A 24,289-nucleotide genomic window follows, 5' to 3' on the forward strand; every position below is an offset into this window, starting at 1 on the left:
AATTATTTTTTAAAAAGTTATAATGTAATTAAATTTTATATTAGTTTATAAATTTTATTCATGTATTAAATGAGATGTATTTACTATTAATAAATAAACAAAATGTATATATTTCATTAATATTATAACATAATTGATAAATTAATATCAATAATAATATTAGTATATTTATAAATAAATCAATAATTTTATAAACATAAATTAATAAATATATATATATATATATATTAACAAAAATATAAATATATTAGGTATGATAAATATATTAAAATAAATTTAAATAAAAATATTGATACATTCTATCACTTATTAGTGCCACATCATACTGCAACAAAATATATTTTTAGTAACAATAAAAAAATGTTGCTAATTTATGAGTAAATATTACTGATATACTTTTGCAACATTTTATTTAATGTAAGATAAGACCTACGTTATTAAAGATTTTTAGTAACATTTTACATATTAATAACTGCAATTTAAAAAAGTTCTCAAAGTGATGTTTTGCAATATTTTAATAATGTTGTTAAATTTTTATAAATTTTATAAAATTATAATTAGTAATAATATAAAATTACTATCACTTATTGTTTAAAAAAAAATTTAAGATTGAATATATTTTAATTTTTTTATTAGAAAAATATCCTAGATTAATCACCATTAAATTTAAATTTTATATCAAATTTTATTTATCTAAGGTTTCATTCTATAGTTATCTGTACTCTTTATGTGTCATTACAATAGTTAATGTGAGACTTAAATTCAGAGAATCAATTAGAAATTAGAGAAATATAATCCTTACATATTCTTTTACTTGATGTTAGACTTAATTTTAAAAAATAATTAAAAATAATAATAGTAAAATAAAAAATATTATTTTATCTATAATAATATTTTTTTAAAAAATGTTACAATAACCTATAATTTTAATCTATAATAACATTTAATAAATAAAAATAGAAAAATATAATTAAAAATGTTAAATATAGTAGTGTCAATAAAAATTATTAATTTTTTTTATAAAAAATTAAAATCATACAATTGTAAAACTTAAAAACTATAATTACTCAATCAAAATTTTATAAATTTAAATGTCACAATTAAAATAATTAAAAGACTAAAAATATTATTATATTAAAATTTAAGAGATTAAAATAACAACTATAATCGATACTGGATGACTAAGTAGAGGTGGCAAAACGGGTCAGGCCGGCCCATTTTGGCCTGGCCAGCCAAAAACGGGTTGGGCCGCTTATGAAAAACGGGTTGGAAACGTTGGCGCGCCCCGCCTAAGGACGGGCTGGCGGGTATACCACAAAAAAAAAATTACAAAAAAAATGAAAAACATATATTTTATGTTCAAATAAAAAAAAATTGCTACAAATAAATAAATATAACTATATGAAATTAAAAATGCATACATATTGTACATAATATATGTTCAACAAAAGGAAATTACAAATTTAGAACAAAATCAAATAGAAATTAGTTCACTTACACCAAAATCAAAATCAAATTATAAACTTACAAATTACTAATAATCAAAAATTTTTGATAGTCCACAAAGCATGTCCATTACTTATGCAAGTAATTGAAGCCCAATTATTTATGTCGGTTAGGGGATTGTGACGGGTCAGCCCATTATTTGGCCCGACGGGTTAGCGGGTTTGACGGGACAAATTTGACGAGACAAATTTGACGAGTTGACGAGTTAAAATGAAGAATCTGACTCGCCAATTTTTGATGAGCCAACAGGCCAGCCTGCATGTCATAGCCCATTTTGCCATCCTATGACTAAGTGCATGTTTGAATTCACGTCAATAATCCACGTTTTGACGAATTTGACGCAGAAGCAAGATATGATAGCTTCTTGTTTTCACGTATTTTAAGCGGGTCGAGTCCAGAAAACATGAACCCAAACACGCTAAGTGCACAATTGACACATTTAAGCAAAATTTTTCACTAAAATAGAATTTTTTTTAAAAAAGAATTTACCAAAAAAGCACCTGTACCAATTTATTTACCTAAGAAGCACCTTTTACTATTCACGTTTAGGAGGGAACCGAATTCTGAGCTGTGATTTTTTTTTTTCATTTTGGATCTGAGCATGGTGTAAAACTGGATTTAGAACAGCTCGTTCTCCTTTTAGAAAGGATCGTTCTCCCTGCAGAACGGCCCGTGCTCCTTTCAGAACGGGCCGTTCCAGATGAAAAAATACATACATGACGAATGGATCAAAACGGGCTGTTCTGCTTGGACGTTTTAGTTTCAAAATTAACAGACTACGCGTGCAAGCAGAACAACCCGTTCTGCTTTGAGAACGGGTCGTTCCAATTGCAACATTAACACACAACTTGAACTACAAACAGAAAAGAAAAAAAAATTTAAACACTACTCATAATTTGGTTTCCCGAGAACCGAATTCTGAGAAAAAAAAAACAAAACAAAAATTAAAGTTCAGAATTCGGTTCCTAGAACTGAATTCTGAGTGTAAATAGTAAAAGGTGCTACTTCTATAAATAAATTAGAAATAAATTAGAACAAGTGCTGTTTTGATAAAAAAATTATTTCAGTAAAAAATTCCATTTAAGCATAGATTATTTAATTAATTTTCCTTTGCATAATGGCTTCTACGTATGCAATGACGTTACAATTTGAATCTGTATTCCAGAGTCATCTCTTAATAGTGACACATGGATGCAGAAACCGACAGGCACAGGCTCACGGAAGTGCTGTCCACAAACTAATTTGTGGCCTTCTAGTTAACCAATGTCTACCGTGAAGTGAACCCTTCTCTCAAGTGACCCACAACTTAATAAATGTTTTTCTGAATGTGGTTCCCAAATTTCCCAACCTAGCAAGCCTCCTACTCGTATAAAGATAATCTTCGTGCTATTGCATAGATATTTTAAAAAATTATACATCTGATTAAAATGACGTTATTGCTACATTCTCTTACATAGATAATTACCACAGTTGAAAATTAAACATATTTAAATTTTCATACATCTATTTCGGCAGCTCAATGAGAAATAAACGTTCATTATCATTTAATCACTTTTTTATGAATGCAATACATGAAGTAATTAAAAACATATTTTATTTACGGTGTTAGTAAATTTTTAGAAAAAGTCTTACATGTAGTCATAAAAATAAATAATAAAAGTACTTTAATATTAGGGGTCAAAAAATTTCAAATATTATGAAAATATAATATTACTTGAATAAAATAATTTTAAAAATAGATAGATTTCTTTTGCAATTTTAATTGGTCAGTGCGTCCAACAAATTGTCCAGTCCCGTTCCTATATAACAAGTTCTTTGAGACTCTGAAACCAAAAGCAAATAACGACTCTCTATGTTACTGTGTTTTTCCTCTTTATTCCAGTAGAGAGAAAGATGGGTAGTAGTGAGTATCATCCTCTACATATTTTCTTCTTCCCTATGATGGCACCTGGTCATATGATACCAACAATTGACATGGCTAAATTATTTGCCGAAAAGGGTGTGAAGGCCACTGTGATCACCACACCCCTCAACGCAGCTTTCATTTCCAACGTCATTGGAAAAGCCAACGGGATCCACATCCAAACCATCGAGTTCCCTTGTGCACAGGCTGGATTACCTCATGGTTGTGAAAATGCTGACTCAATCCCTTCCCCAGATATGCTTCAACCCTTCCTTTTGGGCACCCGTTTGCTACAAGAGCCGTTTGAGCAACTATTGCTCAACCAACGTCCACATTGCGTTGTTGCTGATATGTTCTTCCCATGGACAACGGATTCCGCCGCCAAATTTGGTATTCCTAGGCTCGTGTTTCATGGGACTAGTTTCTTCTCATTGTGTGTTTTGGCGTGTCTGGGACACTACGATGATGTTTCTTCTGATTCCGACTCGTTCGTCATTCCTAATTTCCCGGGTGAGATTAGAATTACAAGGATGCAAGCGGGATCTTTATTGAAGAGTAATGACATAACAGTTGTGTCGAAGCTGGTTGAGGAGGCAAGGGAATCAGACTTGAGGAGCTATGGGGTTGTTGTTAATAGCTTCTACGAACTTGAGAAGGTGTATGCTGATCATTACAGAAAGGTGCTTGGAAGAAAAGCATGGCATGTTGGTCCTTTATCTCTTTGCAACAGGAACTCCCAAGAGAAGGCAAATAGAGGAAAGGAGGCTTCTATTGATGAGCGCGAGTGCCTCAAGTGGCTTGACACAAAGAAACCCGATTCAGTTGTTTATGTATGCTTTGGAAGTATGGCAAAGTTGTGTGATTCTCAGCTTAGAGCTATTGCTACGGGTCTTGAAGCATCAGGGCAAGATTTCATCTGGGTGGTGAAGAAAAACAAACAACATGATGGAGAGGAATGGGTGCCTGATGGATTTGAGAAGAGGATGGAAGGTAAGGGACTAATAATAAGAGGTTGGGCACCTCAACTACTGATTCTTGAACATGAAGCGATTGGAGCATGTGTGACTCATTGTGGGTGGAATTCAACTTTGGAAGCAGTGACTGCAGGGGTTCCCATGGTTACTTGGCCTATTGCTGCAGAACAATTTTTCAATGAGAAATTGGTGATTGAAGTCCTGCAAATTGGGGTACCTGTTGGTTCTAAAATACCGGTAGAGTTGCAGGGGGATATCATTTCATGGGAGTCAGTGGAGAAGGCTGTGAACAGAGTAATGAAAGGGGAAGAAGCCACTCAAATGAGGAACAAAGCAAAGGTGTTTTCACAACTAGCTAAGGGGGCCATGCAAGAAGGAGGATCATCGTACTCTGATTTGAATGCTTTAATTCAGGAGTTAAGTTTATTGAGCCACTAATATGGTACGTAATATACCTATGTCAATGTTATATGGCCGGAAAGTAGGGAAGATTAATCAACAATTTCCATTAAGTAAAATATTAGTATGTGTTTGGTATTTTTTTCATGGAGAATATTTGCGTATTATGTAGCACTACTCATAGTATATTCTCTTCTTTAGGTTTTGTTAAATACTGCAAGTGTACCTTTCTTGTGGTTCTTACTTTATTGGATTGAAATCACATATATAAATTGGAAACAGAAAATAGAAATCATGGAATAGAAATAGGATATAGATGGGAACTGAATTCGCTAATTTTCACTAAATGACCTCAATAATACAAATACAAATCAGCAGTAATAAAACCCAAAGGAAACAAGCACTATTAAAGAATTGGTTTTTGGATCCAGGATGAGCATACCACTTGCACAAGTAACACAAATAATATTAAAAGAGTAATGTTATAAACAAATCGGATAATATCACTTTTGTGTTCCTCTTTAATAAAGAGATACTATTAATGATATTATTAATTATAAAAAAGATAGATAAAAAATGATGTTGTAAATTATTATATAATTTTTTAATTTTTGTAGTATGTGTAACATTATTCATATTAAATTTGGGAAGCAATTATTACTAAATGACAAAAACGAAACTAAAAAAACAATATATATCAACCAAAATAAGATTGATAACAATGGTGAAACAAATCAAACACACAAGCTTCACCAATTAGCATTCACGAGTCCATCGATCTTTTGCATGGAGATGAACGAACTCATTTAAAGACACAAGTAGACCTGCTGCAAATCTGCAATACAAACCATTGTTATACTTATACACCACCAAAATAAACATTGGACCACAAATGAAACCTAAATGGCCTGACCAATAATACTTTGTACATTAAAATAAATAACAAAGGCAGGCAAAATTCATGGAAACAAAATCAGAAGCATAGTCACATTCACATAATTCGCTCCAACCAGCCACAACTAGAAAAGTATCATTTTCTTGAAAATTTTCATGCAAAAAAATATTCGTAAAAATTTTTTGCGAAAAATAATTTACAGATATTTCTTACAAATTTTGCTACAATTTTAATAATCATAGAAAATTTTTTCCATGGTAAAAATTTGCAGAAAATATTGTAAGAATTTTATTTTGTTTCTTGCAGATTTTCTTGCAAAAATAAATTCTCAAGTAATGTTTACTAAATAGTAGAAAAATTTTGTAGGTAACTTTTCCTGCAGATTTTTCTACAAATTTTAATTCGCAGGAAAAATAAAAAAAAATATATTTAAATTTATAAGTTTAATATTTTAAAAAAACTTCAAGTCCCACATCGATTGAAAATAAAGCAATTAAAGAGTATATAAGTTGGGGCAACACTTACCTTACAAGTTGATTTATATGGTTAAGTGTTAGGCTTATAATTTACCATCTTAGAATTTATAAGATTATGTATCACATGTTGGAGGCATGGAAACAAATGCTTCGGATGAATTCATTAATTTATGTATCATAGTAATTTCTTTAATTTTTTTCGTAAAAAATATTCTTGTAAAATTTATTGCGAAAAAATTCGCAGGAAACTTTCCTGCGAATTTTTTTTTAGGAAACTTTCCTGCAAATTTTTTTTTGCAAGAAACTTTCCTGTGAATTTTTTTCGCAAGAAATTTCGCAGGAAAATTTCCTGCGAATTTTAAAATTCGAAAAGAAATATTATCCACGAAGATATTACCTGCAATTAAAATTTCGTAGGAAAATTTGCAGGAACAACGTTTCTTGCAAATTTTTATGAAAAATTCGCATGTAATTAGAGAAATTCTAGTAGTGAGCAGAGAGAACCAATTCGCAGTATTTTTATTTTTTTTAATTTCTCCGGAATATGTTAAATTCGTTGGAAAAAATAACTGAAAAAATAGGGTTTAGCCTCCCACATCACCGTGGGTAGTTGTGCTCCAATAACAAACAACAATAAGAAAAAAAAATGAGTAAAAGGAAAGAAGAAGAATAAAGTGATGAAATAATACGGAGAGACTTAAACGAGAAGAGGAAGATGAAAGTTTTTTTTTTAATTATTAATTTAGAAGAATTTTGTTGGTTTTAATAAAAGTGTGTAGTTTTTGAGGTGCTTCCAACTTAGCGAGGAGATTAGTCACGGCTATCCGGATGGATAGAAAAAAAAAAAGTGTGTAGAACATTATTCTCGGTAATGGTAATGGCCCACGTATCACAGGAGTTGCGTTTATTTTTTATCACTAGTTGTGCTGGTTTAAAAGAGTAAGGTAAAAGTGTGTAGAACATTATGTCCGTGGTTTGTTAGCATGAATTCTAAAGTTCATTACAGTACTTTCAAGAGCTTGTTTATTTACTTTTCTTGATTATTTATGATAATACTTTTCTAACATATTCCTATATTTGCATTGGGATCTAATACTTTTCCTTGATACAAATTTCAGTAACTTTGAGCATAGTTCATAATTTGATCTTCTGTTTTATATTATTCGAATTGAATTTGTTATGTTTCTTTTATTCTATGATATTTCTTCATAATTCTATTAGGTTCAAGCATAGTTGTGTTGCAAGTTTTATATATATATTTGGATCTCCCGTCATTTCTTGAAATTCTTGAGATTATTGTACAAGAACGAAAATGTTGTTCTTAACATTTTTTCAACCTCAACATCTTAACTAATGATGAGATTTGTTTGTAAATTGTAAACTTTGTAGTCCTTTCTCTGCGTGCTGTGCCCCAAGAACATCTCTTGTATAGTCTTATTTTCTTGTTTCTACCTTTCTTCATGAGAAACATGTATGTAATAGATAGGTCTAAATACTCATAGGTGTTTAGTTGATGAATTTCTTCTACTACAAGCTATGACAAAAGTCTTATCTTATATTACTTTAGTTAAACATTTGCTTAGTATCTAAATAGTAATGTAAATTGCTGCAACTTAAAGTGTTTGATAAATTAATCATCTTCTTTAGTATTGATTTAACCACTTTTAAGAATATTACTTATTCAAGATCAAGAGGGAGACAAAAAAATCAAGGTCACAAAGTCTTATTATTAGGTTAAGAAGAGAAAGACATCCCGTAAAAAGACAGATTTTTATTTTAGAAATAAAACACAATTAAAAAAAATAGAAAAAAAGAATAATTGAGTACTTCGGTGATAAGATCATTTTTGTGGCCAAAATAATTTCATAAACTTATTTTTTATTAACAAAATAGTATTTATGTAAAATTAGTTCATTTCATTTTACCTTATATTTTTCTCTATGAATCTTAAAGTAAATTAAGAAGTATTTTAATATTAAAATCATATTTTTTAAAATCAATAAAATTTAAATTGTAAAAGTTAAAAATTTAAATTTTTAGTTTTAAAAGAATAAGTGATTAATATATCTGAGTCAGTACAAAAATAATGCAAATACTTATCCTGTTAATTAACTTTATTTAATGAAAATCAACCAAGTTATTATAAAATAAATTAAACAAATTAATAATTAAATAGTATAAGAAAATAAATATGATAGCACATGTAGATGAGCAATACACGATTTCATATTAATAGAGTTGTTAATTTGGGGATTAACTCAAAGGATGGTCCACTCAGTTCGAAAATAAGAGCAAATTTGTCTTTAAAAAGAATGGTCTAAATAGAATCAAACTATTTTAGCCAAGTCTGCTAAGGTTAATAGGTTAAATGGTCTCAGGTCAAGCTGACTTGCAAATTTATAGGTTAGTTCATTAAATTAATAATTGAAATAATCTAAATTAACATCAATTCATAATGTGTTATAAAATAATAGAATAATATAATAATACTCTAATAGTAGTAGTATTTCAAATTTTTTGTATTGCTTGTATTTATAAGTTTAGAATTAGGATTAATTATTTACAATAAAATATTTTTAACTAAATAGAAAAAACTAAAGAATGTGCTAACTATTATTTTGAGTAGAATATGTTTGATTTATGATGTATGAACATTTGTACTACTCAAAAAGATTATATGATTGTAATTGTTCATTATGTTAATTTAAATTGGAGGTTAAATTGTAAGTTGCTTTGATTTTGTAAATTGAATAGTTTACATACTAGATTAGATTTATCTAAAATATTACTTGGAACTCTTAAGGGGTGAAGGATAGATGAAAACATATTTTCTCTCACATAGGATAATATATCTTCCATTAATAGCATGGTCAAAATTTAAAGAGAAAGTATGAGATTTATTATTTATTGATAATATTACATTTTATTTATGGCTTTGGATTATTTATCACATTGTTATTTGAGTATTAAATAGTGAACAATATAATATAATTTTAAAAAAATCAAGTTGGGTTTTCAACTTAGAAAATGACAGATGAAATTAACATAATTTATATGTAAATATTATTAGAATAATTTTTATAATTAACATGTAATGATAGAATTTCTCATAATTATACAAAAATAACTAGATGTTTTATATTACAATTAAAAATATATAAGTTAAGATGGTCTAATAAAAAATAATATTTGACATAATATTTGACATGTATAGATCATGTTGATTAGACTAATTTGATCCATTTGATGGCTCTACATATTAATTTATTATTTTAGTTTATATAATTTGAATATTTTATTTTAACTTATATATGTTTTTGTTTGTTTTAGTTTATATAATTACAAATACTATTTTTTAATTTCTATAAAATTAAATAACAAAAATTAAAATAAAAAAAAATAATATATATATATATATATGAGGAGAGTTATAATAACATTGATGTAACTTTTATTAAGTAATACACCGCTTTATAACTTTATATTAATTATTAATTTTGTAAATTCAACCGTTATATTGACTTATATGTGTATATTAAATTTTGTTAAAATAGAATAACAACTTGAAAATAATCAAAATATTCATATCTTAATATATTTTAAAATAAATATATTACGTCAATTTTATTTTATAAAAATAAAATATTAAATCATGTTGAATTAATATAAAATTTTGTATATATATAATTTAAGAATAAAGAACTTTTAATTTAACAGTTGAGTTTACAAAATTTATATTTAATATAAAATTATTTAATAATGTAATATTTAATAAAAATTATATCAATATTATTATAACTTTTCGATATATATATATATATAAACTAAAAATAAGATATTTCTAGGCAAAATTTATAAAATTGTATTGTAAAAATGTAATTAAGACTTGTTTGATTTAAAAAAAAAAAAGAAAAAAGAATTGCTTCTACAAAATGGGGGCAGCGGCTTCTATGTATTCAATGACGTAACAATTTCAATCTGTCCTGACTCCTGACAATCACATGCCTCAGTCTTCTCTTAATAATGACACATGCATGCCGTAACCGACAAAATCACTCACGGACCGACCCAGAAATTAATTTCTAGCTGTCGAGCAAATTCTTTCAAAATAAATAAATAAAGATAATAATAACAATAATCTAAAAATAAACTGTGGAACAAATATTTATATCACAATAAATTGAATCTATATCTATTTCTTTTCTTTTGTAATTTAATTTAATTGCTTCTCATTAAAAAAGAAAATAGATTAAATTAAATCATATTTTAAATATATAAATTAAGTTTATTTTATAAAATAAAAATAAAAATATAATTTATTATAATTTTTTTATAAATCTAATCTAAAATCTGGTCTAATGTATTAATCTAATTAAAAGTTTACTTAAATTATTAATATTAATTAAGTTAATAAATTTATTTTTAAGAATTAATAAAATTATTTTTAAAATATAATTTTATTTAATATTATTAAATTTAAATCTTAAAAAAAATATTAGAAAAAAATTATATTATTTTTTATTAAAAGAATAATTTATGTATAATTATGTATATTAATATGTATTATGTACAAATCGTAAATTTATAAATTCATAATAAAAAATAATTATATAAAAAATATTTTAAATATTAATAATTTATTTTTATCTTATAAAATTATTTATTTATATTTTTAATAATATATTATTTTATTATTATATTATTTAAATAGACTATCACACACATCTAATACAGTTTCTTATACTTTTTTTGAAAAAATCAATTTTGATCTTTTTATTAAACATACTATGTGAGAGAAAGATGGGTAGTAGTGAGTATCATCCTCTACACATTTTCTTCTTCCCTTTCTTGGCACATGGTCATATTATACCAGCCATTGACATGGCCAAATTATTTGTTGAAAAGGGTGTGAAGGCCACTATAATCACCACACCCCTCAACGCACATTTCATCTCCAACGCCATTGGAAAAGCCAAAACGAACGACGAAAACGGGATCCACATTCAAACCATCGCGTTCCCTAGTGCACAGGTTGGTTTATCTCATGGCTGTGAAAATGTTGACTCAATCCCTTCCCTAGACTTGTTTAAACCCTTCATTTTGGGCACCCGTTTGCTACAAGAGCCGTTTGAGCAACTATTGCTCGACCAACGTCCACATTGCATTGTGGCTGACATGTTCTTCCCATGGACAACGGATTCCGCAGCCAAATTTGGAATCCCTAGGCTCGTCTTTCATGGAACTAGTTTCTTCTCCTTGTGTGTCATGACGTGTTTGGAACTCTACGATGATGTTTCTTCTGATTCCGACTCCTTCGTTGTTCCTAATTTCCCGGGTGAGATTAAAATTACAAGGATGCAAGCGGGATCATTTTTGAAGAGTAATGACATAACAGGTGTGTATAAGTTGGTTGAGGAGGCAAGGGAATCAGAGTTGAGGAGCTATGGGGTTGTTGTTAATAGCTTCTACGAACTCGAGAAGGTGTATGCCGATCATTACAGAAAGGTGCATGGAAGAAAAGCATGGCATGTTGGTCCCTTATCTCTTTGCAACAGGAACTCCCAAGAGAAAGCAAATAGAGGAAAGGAAGCTTCTATTGATGAGCACGAGTGCCTCAAGTGGCTTGACACAAAGAAACCCGATTCAGTTGTTTATGTATGCTTTGGAAGTATAGCAAAGTTGTGTGATTCTCAGCTTAGAGCTATTGCTATGGGTCTTGAAGCATCAGGGCAAGATTTCATCTGGGTGGTGAGGAAAAACAAACAAGATGGTGGAGAGGAATGGGTGCCTGATGGATTTGAGAAGAGGATGGAAGGTAAGGGACTAATAATAAGAGGATGGGCACCTCAACTACTGATTCTTGAACATGAGGCGATTGGAGCGTATGTGACTCATTGTGGGTGGAATTCAACTTTGGAAGCAGTGACTGCAGGGGTTCCCATGGTTACTTGGCCTATTGCTGCAGAACAATTTTTCAATGAGAAATTGGTGGTTGAAGTTCTTCAAATTGGGGTACCTGTTGGTTCTAAAAAACGGGTGGGATTTCAGGGGGATAGTATTGCATGGGATGCAGTGGAGAAGGCTGTGAAGAGGGTGATGAAAAGGGAAGAAGCCACTCAAATGAGGATCAAAGCAAAGGCGTTTTCGCAACTAGCTAATCGGGCCATGCAGGAAGGAGGATCATCGTACACCGATTTCAATGATTTAATTCAGGAGTTACGTTCAATGGGTCACTAGTGTTCCCTAGTCAATGTCACATGGAAATTGTTGTATGACACGAAAGATATTATATCTGGAAAGCATGAAAGATTAATCAACAACTTCCATTATATCAAAGGGTTACCGTGTGTTTAATTGGTATTTTTCTCATGGAGAATATTTGCCTATCGGATAACCAGTAGATTTTCGGTCACCCTTCTTTAATCTCAGCCATAGAATATTTTATAAATAAATCTAATTATGATAAACGATAATTCAGTATAGCATTTTTTAAGTACTTCACCGAAGAATCTTCCTTACATAACACTACTCATATTATATTTTCTTTTTTGGATTTGGTTAAATACTGCATGTGTGTCTTTCTTGTGGCCCTTATGGACGGGAATCACATATATTAATTGGAAAGAGAAAATCCTTTCTTGGGTTGCGTTCACACTTGGTTTGATTGGGTTGTTGATGGCAGAAGTGTATGACTATGGCTCAGTCATGGCCTGCTGGTGGCAGAGGTGATGAGTGTGGGTCTGCTACGCATATGCGCATGGCTCTAGGCTTGTTTGAACTCCCGGTCACTTTAAATAGGTGCCATTATGTCACGTAATTCGTTGAGTTTGATGAAGTACTGGTCGTTGCATGATGTTGCTAAGGATGCTTAAAGAAAAAGAACACCATTTGTTCTTGTGGCCTGATAGAAGCGATGTTGAGGGAGACTTTAACGAAAGTGGTGGAGTTTGTGGCTTGTTGAGATTGTTCTACGAACTAGCTAATGTTCTTGCAATCTTCATCTTGAGTAAAATTTCTTCTTCTTGGATACTGGATTCCGAGCTACAGATCAATCCTACCCATTTCAGGCTGCCTGATGGACAATAAACCTGTGCTACCAACATGGCAATATTCCTCTATCTGAGTCGCTATTTTTTTTTATGTAGCTCTTTATATTCCAGCATTTTCGATTAATTTCATATCCATTGCTAAGTTTATGCAGACACTATCTTGTCATGTTACAATGGCTAATGAAATGTGTTTTATCTGGGAGAGGTTCTCCTTGAGGATGATTGGTAGTGCTGATCGAGAACATTGATTATACATAATTAATTGAGACACAATGTTACGTCACATAATAACTTTGCATTTGATAATGCTAATAAGCATTGTTATATATTTCGAACAAAATTTCAATTAGTGTCTGAATAAATAAAATATTAATATTTTTAAATAAATTTATTATAAAATAATTATTTAATTTAATATTTTATTATTTAAATCAATTTTTTATTCATTTTTTGGGATGAAGCATTTTTCTTTGATAATACTGCTACCTGTATTCTCATTCTTTGTTAAAAAAAATGAACTGTAATATTGATTCTCATGTAAAGACCGCTTGTGATGTGTCACTCTACCAAATAAAAGTGACTCCCGTTTCCTTCTCACAACACTAATACTTTATATAACTTTGCATATAAGCACCATCCGTATATCTTATTCAATAATTCAAATTTTACAAATTTTAATTATCTTATTGTTGAATTATTCTTAATATTTAAAGTTATCTAAATTATTCTTAATACATAAATTAAATCTATAAATTCTTTAAAAAAATTTAAAAATTATTTAATATTTTATTATATAAATTTAAATTAATATATAAAATGTTTATACGATTATTTGTCAATTGAATTAATAAAATGGAGTATCAAATATTTTTAATTTTTTAAAAAAACTTTAAAACTTTTATGCATTGAGAAATTTTAATTTAACGGTTGAATTGTTAAAATTTAATATAGAATATGAATTATTGAATGGTGTAAGTCTAGGTAAATTTACTCTTTGAGTAAGTAGATTTCTCCTTTCTCTCTATATATATATGATTGTCAAAATCTTCAAAATTTTCAGATTTCTAAATTACTTTTACATGAGACCTAAAGTGAATGTGAAGAAGAAATAGTTCAAATAAGTCAAGAGGATAATTCTAATGAGGAAAAAATTTGTCATTATGATTCAGAAAATTGTGCGTGTTCTTATAAGATAAATGTAATAAAATTTGAAACCATATATATATATATATATATATATATATATATATATATATATATATCAAATGTAAATATTTATAACATAAAAATAAATCCATGGTTTAAATTTAATATATATTGTTTGGTCTCTGATTTTTTTTTATAGAATTTTTAATGAGGTCTTTAAATAAAAAAAAAATTTGGATCCTTCATTATTCTATATATTTGTAATTTAGTCTATGAGATTAGAGACTTGTTTATAATCCATTAAATTTTACATCATATTTTTTATATCCCCATACTCAAACAATAATATTAGATTACGATTCAATATCATCATCCACGTGTAATATTTTAATCGTTATCCATTAAAATTCTCTACTATTGTAGAAATTGTGACACCCTAACTACCCCAACACATATATAAATAAATCTTGTAAATAAACTAAAGAATAAAATATTCAACGTTGGTAAAAAGGGTTCACATAAAATCTTCACAAATAACCAAAATAATTAAAAATGAAATTTATAAAGTAAAACTTGAGAGTTTACAAATTATTTTTAAAAATAATAAATACAACTCTAAATCCATATAAAAATTCCATATCCTAGAATTTTCTGCCTCGATGTCACAATATCAGAGCACACCCACAACTCAACAGTTGACATTCTAGATGTCACTCAAAGCCGGATCTTCCTCACCTAAAACATCCACAAATTGTACGGTGAGAAAAGAAAATATTTATATATAAAGCACACAAGGAAAAACACAACATAATCTCATCAATTATTGAAGTCTTTACAAACATATCCATACATTCTAATTCTATCAATCATGCATCATATTCACATCACAATTTCACAATCACACCAGTCTATCACAAGTCTTGCAATTAACATTATGCCAATGGTCACGCCACCTCAAGGTCGTGCCACTCTAGACATAAGTGATACGTATTAATTGCCTCACTCATCTCACACCATGTCAGGGGCACGCTCGTCCTTGTAGCATCACTTACTCAAGGTTCGTCTCATCCCTGGTCATATGTGTGAGGAACCACAATAACATCACAATCACAATCATCACAAATCTTACTATGTCCAGGTCACGCTACCCTTCAGCCTAGGGTCGTGCTCACCCCTGACATCACACTGTGTCAAGGTCACGCTACCCTTTTAGTAGCCTAAGGCCGTGCTCACCCCTGACATAACACTGTGCCAAGGTCACGCTACCTTTTTAACAGTCTAGGGCCGTGCTCACCCCTGGTCATCAGTATGAGGATCCACAACCACATCTCATTCACATTCCACACATCTCATTTCACAACTCAAATTCATATCACATACACAACAGATAAGTCCAACAAAATAAGGGTTTACACACCCTTCAAGCAATTCACATCTAGATCATCAATTCTTAACAAATAATATAACAATACATTCATAAATTAATATAATAATCAATGGAATTACCAATTTAATATAATCTAAACATAAATAGTAAAAGCCGCAATTGTTCCAAATCCTAACTCAAAAGCACTTTTTTACAATTTTGTTCTCTCTCCTAGATCATCATTCTTACAAAATAAATATATATTTCTAATCCTCAACACATACAGAATCTAATGGGATCATCAATTTCTCAAACAGAAATAATCCAATTTTCCACAACCTAACTTACAGGCACTTTTCTATAATTTCGTTCTCTCTCCCAGAGCATCATTTTTACAAATTAATCATATATTCATAGTCCTAAATACATATAGAATCACATAAGATCAATAATTCTTCAAACAGAAATAATTATAAAATTACTCATAATCCTAAGGGTTCTTTCTCTACCCAATTCTATCATGTAACTCTACATATAAATAATCCTCTTTTTTCCCGTACCTGGATAAACAGCGGTTGAAACTAAAACAGAGATCTCTTGGTCTCCTTCTCTAAGTGCCCCTCGATCTTTAGAGAGTGTAGAAGAGAAATAAGAGAATGTAGAAGAAAGAAATCAGAACTAAAAGAAGTCAGAACTAAAAAATATGATTTTAGGAGTGGTAGAGCACTCAATTTATAGGCATCAGGAATCGCGGAACGGCCTGTTTCAAATCCGAAACGGCCCGTTCTGAAATCTCACGTCATGTGTAAAATTCACATCCATAACGGCACGTTCTCAAACCAGAACGACCCGTTTTGGGGTTTGCATTAAAACTCTCAACGGTCATATTTTGGAACGGCCCGTTCTGAAACCAGAACGACCCGTTCTCAATAAGGTTCAAAGGCCATTTCTAAAATCTGGAACGGCCCGTTCCAGTTGGAAATGGCCCGTTCCCAACTAAGAATCATAGGCAATTTTAATGGTTTGGAACGGCCCGTTCCAAATCCGGAACAGCCCATTCTGGGCTACCAAAAGTAGGTCTATTTAGTAATTTGGAACGGCCCGTTCCGGGCTACTAAACCACCTTAATTGGGCTTTTGGCCTAGTGAAAATTGGGTTGTTACAATTCTCCCCTCCTTTATGAAATTTCGTCCCCGAAATTTTTGCAATGGTAGACTCCTCGCATTTTGCCTTCTAATTCCTATGCAACCTCACTACCTTATATAGATGTACAACTCTATCAATTTCACCAAGAAATGTCTATAATCAACAAGGGTAAAACAAGTAAACTTGGTGAGTCTATCCACTATAATCCAAAAAGAATCAATTTCTTAAGCATCTCAGACAAACCTATAACTAAGGTCTATCTACACACCATCTCGCTTCCAAAATGAGACGTCTAAGTGCTACAAAAATTCCTAAAGATTTCTAGCATACTAAACACGAGTATACAAATTCCTCTACTCCTCTCTTTATCTTAGGCCACCATGTTTCCGCTGCACCACTCTAATACATCCTCCTAAGGTCCCGATACATCTCAGTAGCTCCTAAATGAATGTTAAGAGTACTTTTATGTCCTTCCTCTAAGATCATCTTTCTTAATTCAAGGTTACTAAGCACATATATTCTATCCTCGAACCCCTAAAACACCATCAACCTCCACTTGTAAGGGCTATCCATACCCCTACTAACTCTCTCCACTTGGTTCACTAAGAAAAGATCTAACTCCTAGGCTTCTCTAATCTCATCCATTAATTCACTAGTTGCTTTTGACATACCCAATCCAATGCTCTTAAGGGTGAGCTTATACATCACGCTTATGTTTTTAACCTCCTCAATTAAATCCAACACTTACATCATCAAAAATGATAGGTGAATGATCATCCTACTCAAGGCATCTGTCACAATATTAGCTTTACTTCTATGACCCTCTCCAAAGATCAAACACCTAGGCATAAGTTTACTAGGTACTCATACTCGGTATCTAAATCTCACGACTCTCCTACATCCAAGGCAAACTCTCATCCACTATCTTGTCCTATAGCCTCATGTTTTGTCACCAAAATGAATCAACTAATTATGCCTCTCCAATTTCCGTCAACAATCCACTCGTTACTCAAGTCGTACCTAGTTTTACACTACTAGGAGTAATCTCACAAGTCAAACTTAAATCCCTAACTTGAGCCCAAAGATCCATCTCTCTAATCATGAGGGAAGATAAATATAAAGGTTTCTTACTCAAAACATCGGTCACCACAATGGCTTTGGCCAAATAATAAATAAGATCAAAATCTTATTCCTTAAGAAATTCCAACTATCTCTTTTATCTCATATTCAACTTCTTTGGTTAAAAGATATTTAAGGTTCTTATGATCACTAAATACCTCAAGCTTAGAATCATATAGGTAGTGTCTCCAAATCTTAATATAAATATTAAAACCGCTAACTCAAGGTCATGGGTAAGGTAATTCCTCTCATGAATTCTCAATTTCCTAGAAGCATAAGCTACTATTATTCCTGCTTGCATCAACACTCTGTCCAAACCTATCTTAGAAGAATAATTATATACCATAAAAGGCTTACTAAGATCGGCCAATGCTAATAATGGTGCACCAATCAATCTTTCCTTAAGAATTTGAAACCTACTCTCATATTTATTATCTCATACAAAGGCAACTCTTTCCTAGTCAATCTAGTCAAATAGTAAGCAAACTAGAGAAGTAAGCGACGAAATGCTTTGGGGAGTTGAAAATAAGCATAGGTCCGGGGATCCTCGATATAGGTTAACCTTTCAAACTACTGTTGAATTCATGGGTAGGTAAAAGAAAACTTAGTGAACTGAAACATCTTAGTAGCTAGAGGAAAAGAAAGCAAAAGCAATTCCTGTAGTAGAGGCGAGTGAAATGATAGCAGCCTAAACCTCGAACTGCTATCTTAGAAATTTACTCAGTAAATCTCCTATAAATTATCCTAAGAAAACTCTTAACCTCACTAATTGACTTTACGTATCTCCCATTTAAGCATAACTTCTACCTTAGGTAGATCTACGTTATACCTCCGCTAGAAATTACAGGGCCAAGAACACTCACCTCAAACAATCAAGAATCACACTTAGATAACTAGCATAAAACTGTCTAGCATCCTCATCTCTAATTTGATGATATCACATCCTAAGGTCAATCTTACTAAACACACAAACACCCACTAATTGATATATAAGATCATCTATCCTCATATCAATATACATGCATATCAAATCATATTAAAACACCTAATTCAAACATTCATGTATATACTATACCTAATCATGTACGAATCCATCATCGTTTACTCCACATAGCAATGTATATGAACCAACCTTACCACATATAGCATCATACAACCTTAAACAACCTTTCAATCCATATGACGATGCCTTAGGCTATCATAACCAAATCAGTTTTATCCTTGCATTGCCTAATAACTCAAAAACATCATGATAACATACATGTCCCTTCAATAACTGGCAAGAAACGACACCTAGAGAGTTACACTCGTCCAATGATCTCAATTCTATCTCAAAAGAAAGATAAAAGAATAAGTTATAAATCTTATGAAGACATAAGATTCTGAATAGATCCTCTTCTTAGCTAACAATTCAAAAATCACAACAGATATATTTAATGCTTACAACTAGCCTCTGATTACCAAAATAACTATAACTGGAGTTCTAGACCTCCGTTTTACTTTATTCTAGTTCCATTAGAAAGATAACGTCTAAGACTACAACTTTTGTGAAGACCATAAAATTTAAATTTGTTAATACGGTACTCATACTAGCACAACAAAACTGTAGCAAAAATATCCTCTATACCAAACAGCAATAGTGTATCAATATATCTAAGGCCACAAAAATACCTCAAATCTTCCAAACTCACACCTCAACTTCACATTCAAGCTTCCCACTACAATCTTAAACCAAAACAACTCACATATTTAGCACCACAGACTTAGAAAATAAAACTCACTTCCTACCTGATAAGTGTCTAATTAGTTTGATTTAATACTCACTTGAGACACTTATCTAGCACATTTTGTGTACATACTGATATTATTTTGATCTATATATGCTTAGAATCAAAGAGGTGCTTTTGATTAATGTTAGTACAGGGAATAGGAAGCCTTTGATCCAACTTGGTGCTTATTTTGTAGGTTTTGAAACCTGGAGAAGAATGGATCAGCCATTCTAAAGCGTTCAGCAGATTCAGGCCAGAGAACTTCCCAAACTGAAGGCGCTCAGCCACTTCAAAGCGCCCAACGGATTGGCCCCTGGAGGAGAATGAGTGCTCTCTGCCTCCAATCCGCTCAGCCAGTCCCATCCGCTCAGCGGATTTCATCCAGGAACAAGGGGTGCTCTCTGCCTCTAAAGCGCTCAGCGGATCTCAGGCGCTCAGCCCTTGAGGTTTCCTCATGGTGAAGAACTCCCAATCCGCTCAGCCGTTTCAAGGCCCTGAGTGGATTCGTCTCTCTCTTGTTCACTCTGTTTTAATATATAAGAAAAAAACAGAGAGGTAAGGGGGGAAGCTGTACGAAAAAAGAAAACAGAGAGAGGAGAGAAACAGAGTACTCTGGAGCTCGTGGGGACGCGAATCTTCAAAGGATCTTCTTCTTCTTCTACCTCTCAACTTGTAATTTGGTGATTTTCTTGTAAAATGGAGAACTAATCTCTAGGGTTGGGATAGATGTAATCATCAAACTCCTATGTATTTCTCTTTGATTCAAATATATATATCATCCATTACTTTATGCTACTGATTTTGTTCCTGTTTTTAATGCTTTGATAAACTGATCATTTATCTCTAATTTTGGGTTTGGGATTTGGTTGGAAAACGTTTTCTGAACCCAGACTTGGAACGAATCACCTATTAGTTTTGAGAGCCAGGAATGGTCTTGAACTTAATAGTTGTATCAAGTTCTGATTCTTAATGCAAGATATTAAACTGAATGAAGTGAGGGATCATTCGTCTAGTTAAATATCTTAGAATTTCTTATACCAAGGGATTGGGTTTGAATGAATTTAGTGAACTCAATGGCAATGGGTAATGGAATTTTTAGAAAGAATCAATAGGAATGCATAGGAGGGAGATTGATGAAATCAAATCCCAACTGTTTCTTATATCTGTTTTTCTTTAAGTCAAATTACTCTGTGGTTTCTTGAACTTGGAAAATCATCTATATCAAATTTGAATATGTGTAATTATTCCAGTTTTCAATTCATAAGCATCAATTAATATAATAGAAATCTAAGTTTATCTCACAAGTCCCTGAGGTTCGACAACCTTTTATTCATACTACAGAGACTTGGGTGCGCTTGCCTATAAAAAAATCTTAACAAGTTTCTTGGCGCCGTTGCCGGGGACTTGTGTCAAGATAATTGTGATTTCTATTGTTCTAGTTGGAGCTTATTGTATATATTGTTTAGTTTTCATTTGTTAAATATATTCTTTACTTGTTGTTCTAACTTTTCTGTTTAAGTCAGTCTTTGTATGCGAGGAAAAATTCCTGCTGAGTAGTTGCTATTTGATCCAGAGATTGAGAAAACAGCTAGGAAAAATAATAGCAGAAGAAGGCGATAAAGGAAGCTTGAACAGGAGAGACAAGAAATGGAGGGTACTTCCACTTCAGTTTCAGCTCAACATTTTATTCCTGAATCAATGGCTGAAGAAGGACCAGGCGGTGATAGACCTCATCATCAGCCAAGGAGACTCCTTGGAGAATACAATCATCAGTTGGGTCCTAGGCATTTTTCCAGTATAGCAAGGCCAACCAAGGGGGTGGAGATCAAACTAGCATTACTATCTCTCATTACTGCCAATCAATTTGCAGGGATGGACCATGAAGATCCTTACACACATCTGTCTACTTTCTATGAGCTTATTGGTACTATGGGTATACCTGGAGAAGATGAAGAAGCAGTTTATTTGCGATTATTTCCCTTCTCTTTGACAGGTAAGGCCAACACATGGTTGCAGGCACATCCGAATCAGAGCTTAACTAGATGGGAGGATGTAGAAAGGAAGTTCTTGGCAAGATTCTTTCCTCCTTCTAGATATATAAGTGCCAAATCAACAATTGCAACATTCTCTCAAGGTGCTGATGAGCCTTTATGTGAAGCTTGGGAGAGATATAAATCCTTGCTGAGGAAATGCCCAAATCATGGGTTTGATGATGTGGCACAACTCAACATGTTCTGTAATGGGTTAAGACCACAGACTAAGATGCTATTGGATGCTTCTGCAGGTGGTTCAATGATGATGAAGGATTCTAAGGAAGCAATCACTATTATTGATGTTTTGGCAGCCAACGATTACCAAGCTCACCATGATAGGAGCCAGCCTACAAAAAGGGGAATTCTAGAGCTGGATACTCAGAATGCAATTCTAGCCCAGAATAAGCTTCTTTCTCAGCAGATGGAAGAGTTAAAGAAGCAAATGTCCAAACTTCAAGTAGGATCATCTTCACGTCCTCAACAGGTAATGAGATGTGATTTTTGTGCAGGTGATCATCCAAATGGACATTGCACTATCTCTGAATCAGAACAGGAGGAAGAAGTGAATTACATGAATAATCCAGGAAGGCAAGGGAATTTCTCTAGCAATTATAATCAGGATCAAGGCTGGAGGAATAATCAAAACCAGTATTCTGAGTGGAAGCAAGAAGCAAGGCCATCACAAAGGCAACCTCCTCAGAAGCCATATCAAAATCAATCTTCTTATCAGCTAGATAGGCTATCAAAAATGGAGGAAGCTCTTACACAGTTTATCCAGGTTTCCACAACCAATCAAAAAAATACTGAAGCTTCTATCAGAAATCTAGAAGTACAAATAGGGCAGTTGGCTAAGCAGTTGGCAGAGCAGCAAAGCAATAATTTTTCAGCCAATACACAGGTCAATCCTAAAGAGTATTGTCAGTTAATCACAACCAGGAGAGGGACTGTGATAGGAAAGGGGATTGGTGATAATTTGAGAGAAAATAAAGATGGAGTGGATGAAGATAAGAGTGGAGTTGAGTTGAAAAGTGAGAAAGAGGTGGAGGTGAATAAAGAGGCAGAAAAAAATGAGAAAAATAAAAAAGAGAGTGAGAAGAATGAGAGCAGAGATGGAGATGTGAAGGAGGAGAGCAAGAAGAAAGGGAGAGAAGTTAGTAGGCCTCCTCCTGTGAAGAATCTACCTTACCCACATGCTCCGTCAAAGAAAGACAAGGAACGCCAATTTGCAAGGTTCCTTGATATAATCAAGAGGTTACAGATCAACATACCCTTTGCAGAGGCCTTGGAACAAATGCCATCTTATGCAAGATTTATGAAGGAGCTTCTGACAAAGAAGAGAAAATTGAGTGAAGATGAAACAGTGGAATTAGAGGCAGGTTGCAGTGCTATAATTCAAAAGTCACTTCCACAAAAATCTAGAGACCCAGGGAGTTTCACTTTGCTAGTCACCATTGGCAATCTCTCTGTGGGCAAGGCATTATTGGATTTAGGGGCTAGCATCAATCTTATGCCCTTATCTATGTTACAGAGGATAGGTGATGTGGAGGTGAAACCTACTAAGATGACTCTGCAGCTGGCTGATAGATCTATTAAGTACCCTCATGGTATTGTTGAAGACCTCTTGGTTAAGGTTGATAAATTTTGGTTTCCAGTTGATTTTGTTGTCATGGACATGGAAGAGGATTCTGAGGTTCCTCTCATTCTGGGTCGGCCATTCATGAAGACAACTAAGGTCATTATAGATGTTGATGATGGCAAACTCAAGGTCAGGGTGCATGGTGATGAGGTGAATTTTAATATTTTTGAAGCTATGAAACACCCAAATGACAAGAAAGATTGTTTTAGAGTGGATGTGATGGATGAAGTGTGTTTGGAATCTGAAAGAAAATTTTCATTAGCCACACCAGTAGAGAAGTCATTAAATTTATTTGATATGAAAACTGCAAGTGAAAAGAGGAAACTTCAATTACATGAACTTGAAGAAATGCGTTTGCAGGCTTATGAATCCTCAAAAATTTACAAGAGTAAGGTGAAGTCCTACCATGACAAGAAAATTGTGCAGAGAAATTTCCAACCAGGCCAACAAGCATTATTGTTAAATTCTAGGCTGAGATTATTCCCTGGAAAGTTCAAGTCCAAATGGTCAGGCCCCTTTGTGATGAAATCAGCTATACCTTCTGGGGCAATGGAGTTGGAAGAACCAAATTCTAGAAGATCTTGGATGATGAATGGTCAGAGAATTATGCCATATCTGGGTGGTGAGGTTGAGAAACTTACCACTGTCATTCATCTCAAAGATCCATGACTAAGTGAAGTGTCAAGCTAATGACAATAAAGAAGCGCTTACTGGGAGGCAACCCAGCCATTTTGGTTTGAATTCTCATCTTCATTTTAGTTTAATACTTTACATATGTAGTTATGCTTTTGAAGAGTTGAGTTTGTGATTTGATGTTTTGATGATGCATTCTATCAAATGTTTTGTTCCTTCAACATTCTTTTCTCTTGTGT

At 32.2% G+C, this 24,289-nt stretch overlaps 3 protein-coding genes across 3 annotated transcripts; all 3 read left to right on the forward strand.

Moving 5' to 3' along the window:
• The first annotated feature begins 3,319 nt into the window (after nucleotides 1-3,319).
• On the forward strand, nucleotides 3,320-4,994 carry LOC109816145 (scopoletin glucosyltransferase). The gene has a single exon (XM_020381035.3). It carries the CDS (start codon nucleotides 3,400-3,402, stop codon nucleotides 4,819-4,821), a length of 1,422 nt encoding a protein of 473 aa, XP_020236624.1. The 5' UTR covers nucleotides 3,320-3,399; the 3' UTR covers nucleotides 4,822-4,994.
• Nucleotides 4,995-10,906: 5,912 nt separating this feature from the next.
• Nucleotides 10,907-12,522, forward strand: LOC109816155 (scopoletin glucosyltransferase). The gene has a single exon (XM_020381046.3). The coding sequence runs from the start codon at nucleotides 10,954-10,956 to the stop codon at nucleotides 12,388-12,390; it is 1,437 nt and encodes a 478-aa protein (XP_020236635.1). The 5' UTR covers nucleotides 10,907-10,953; the 3' UTR covers nucleotides 12,391-12,522.
• An 8,873-nt stretch (nucleotides 12,523-21,395) lies between these two features.
• LOC109816146 (uncharacterized) lies at nucleotides 21,396-24,086 on the forward strand. The gene has a single exon (XM_020381036.2). It carries the CDS (start codon nucleotides 21,396-21,398, stop codon nucleotides 24,084-24,086), a length of 2,691 nt encoding a protein of 896 aa, XP_020236625.2.
• The last annotated feature ends 203 nt before the right edge of the window (nucleotides 24,087-24,289 follow it).

This window comes from Cajanus cajan, chromosome 3 (genome assembly GCF_000230855.2).
Source record: "Cajanus cajan strain Asha chromosome 3, NIPB_CcT2T_4, whole genome shotgun sequence".
Classification (NCBI taxonomy): Eukaryota; Viridiplantae; Streptophyta; class Magnoliopsida; order Fabales; family Fabaceae; genus Cajanus; species Cajanus cajan.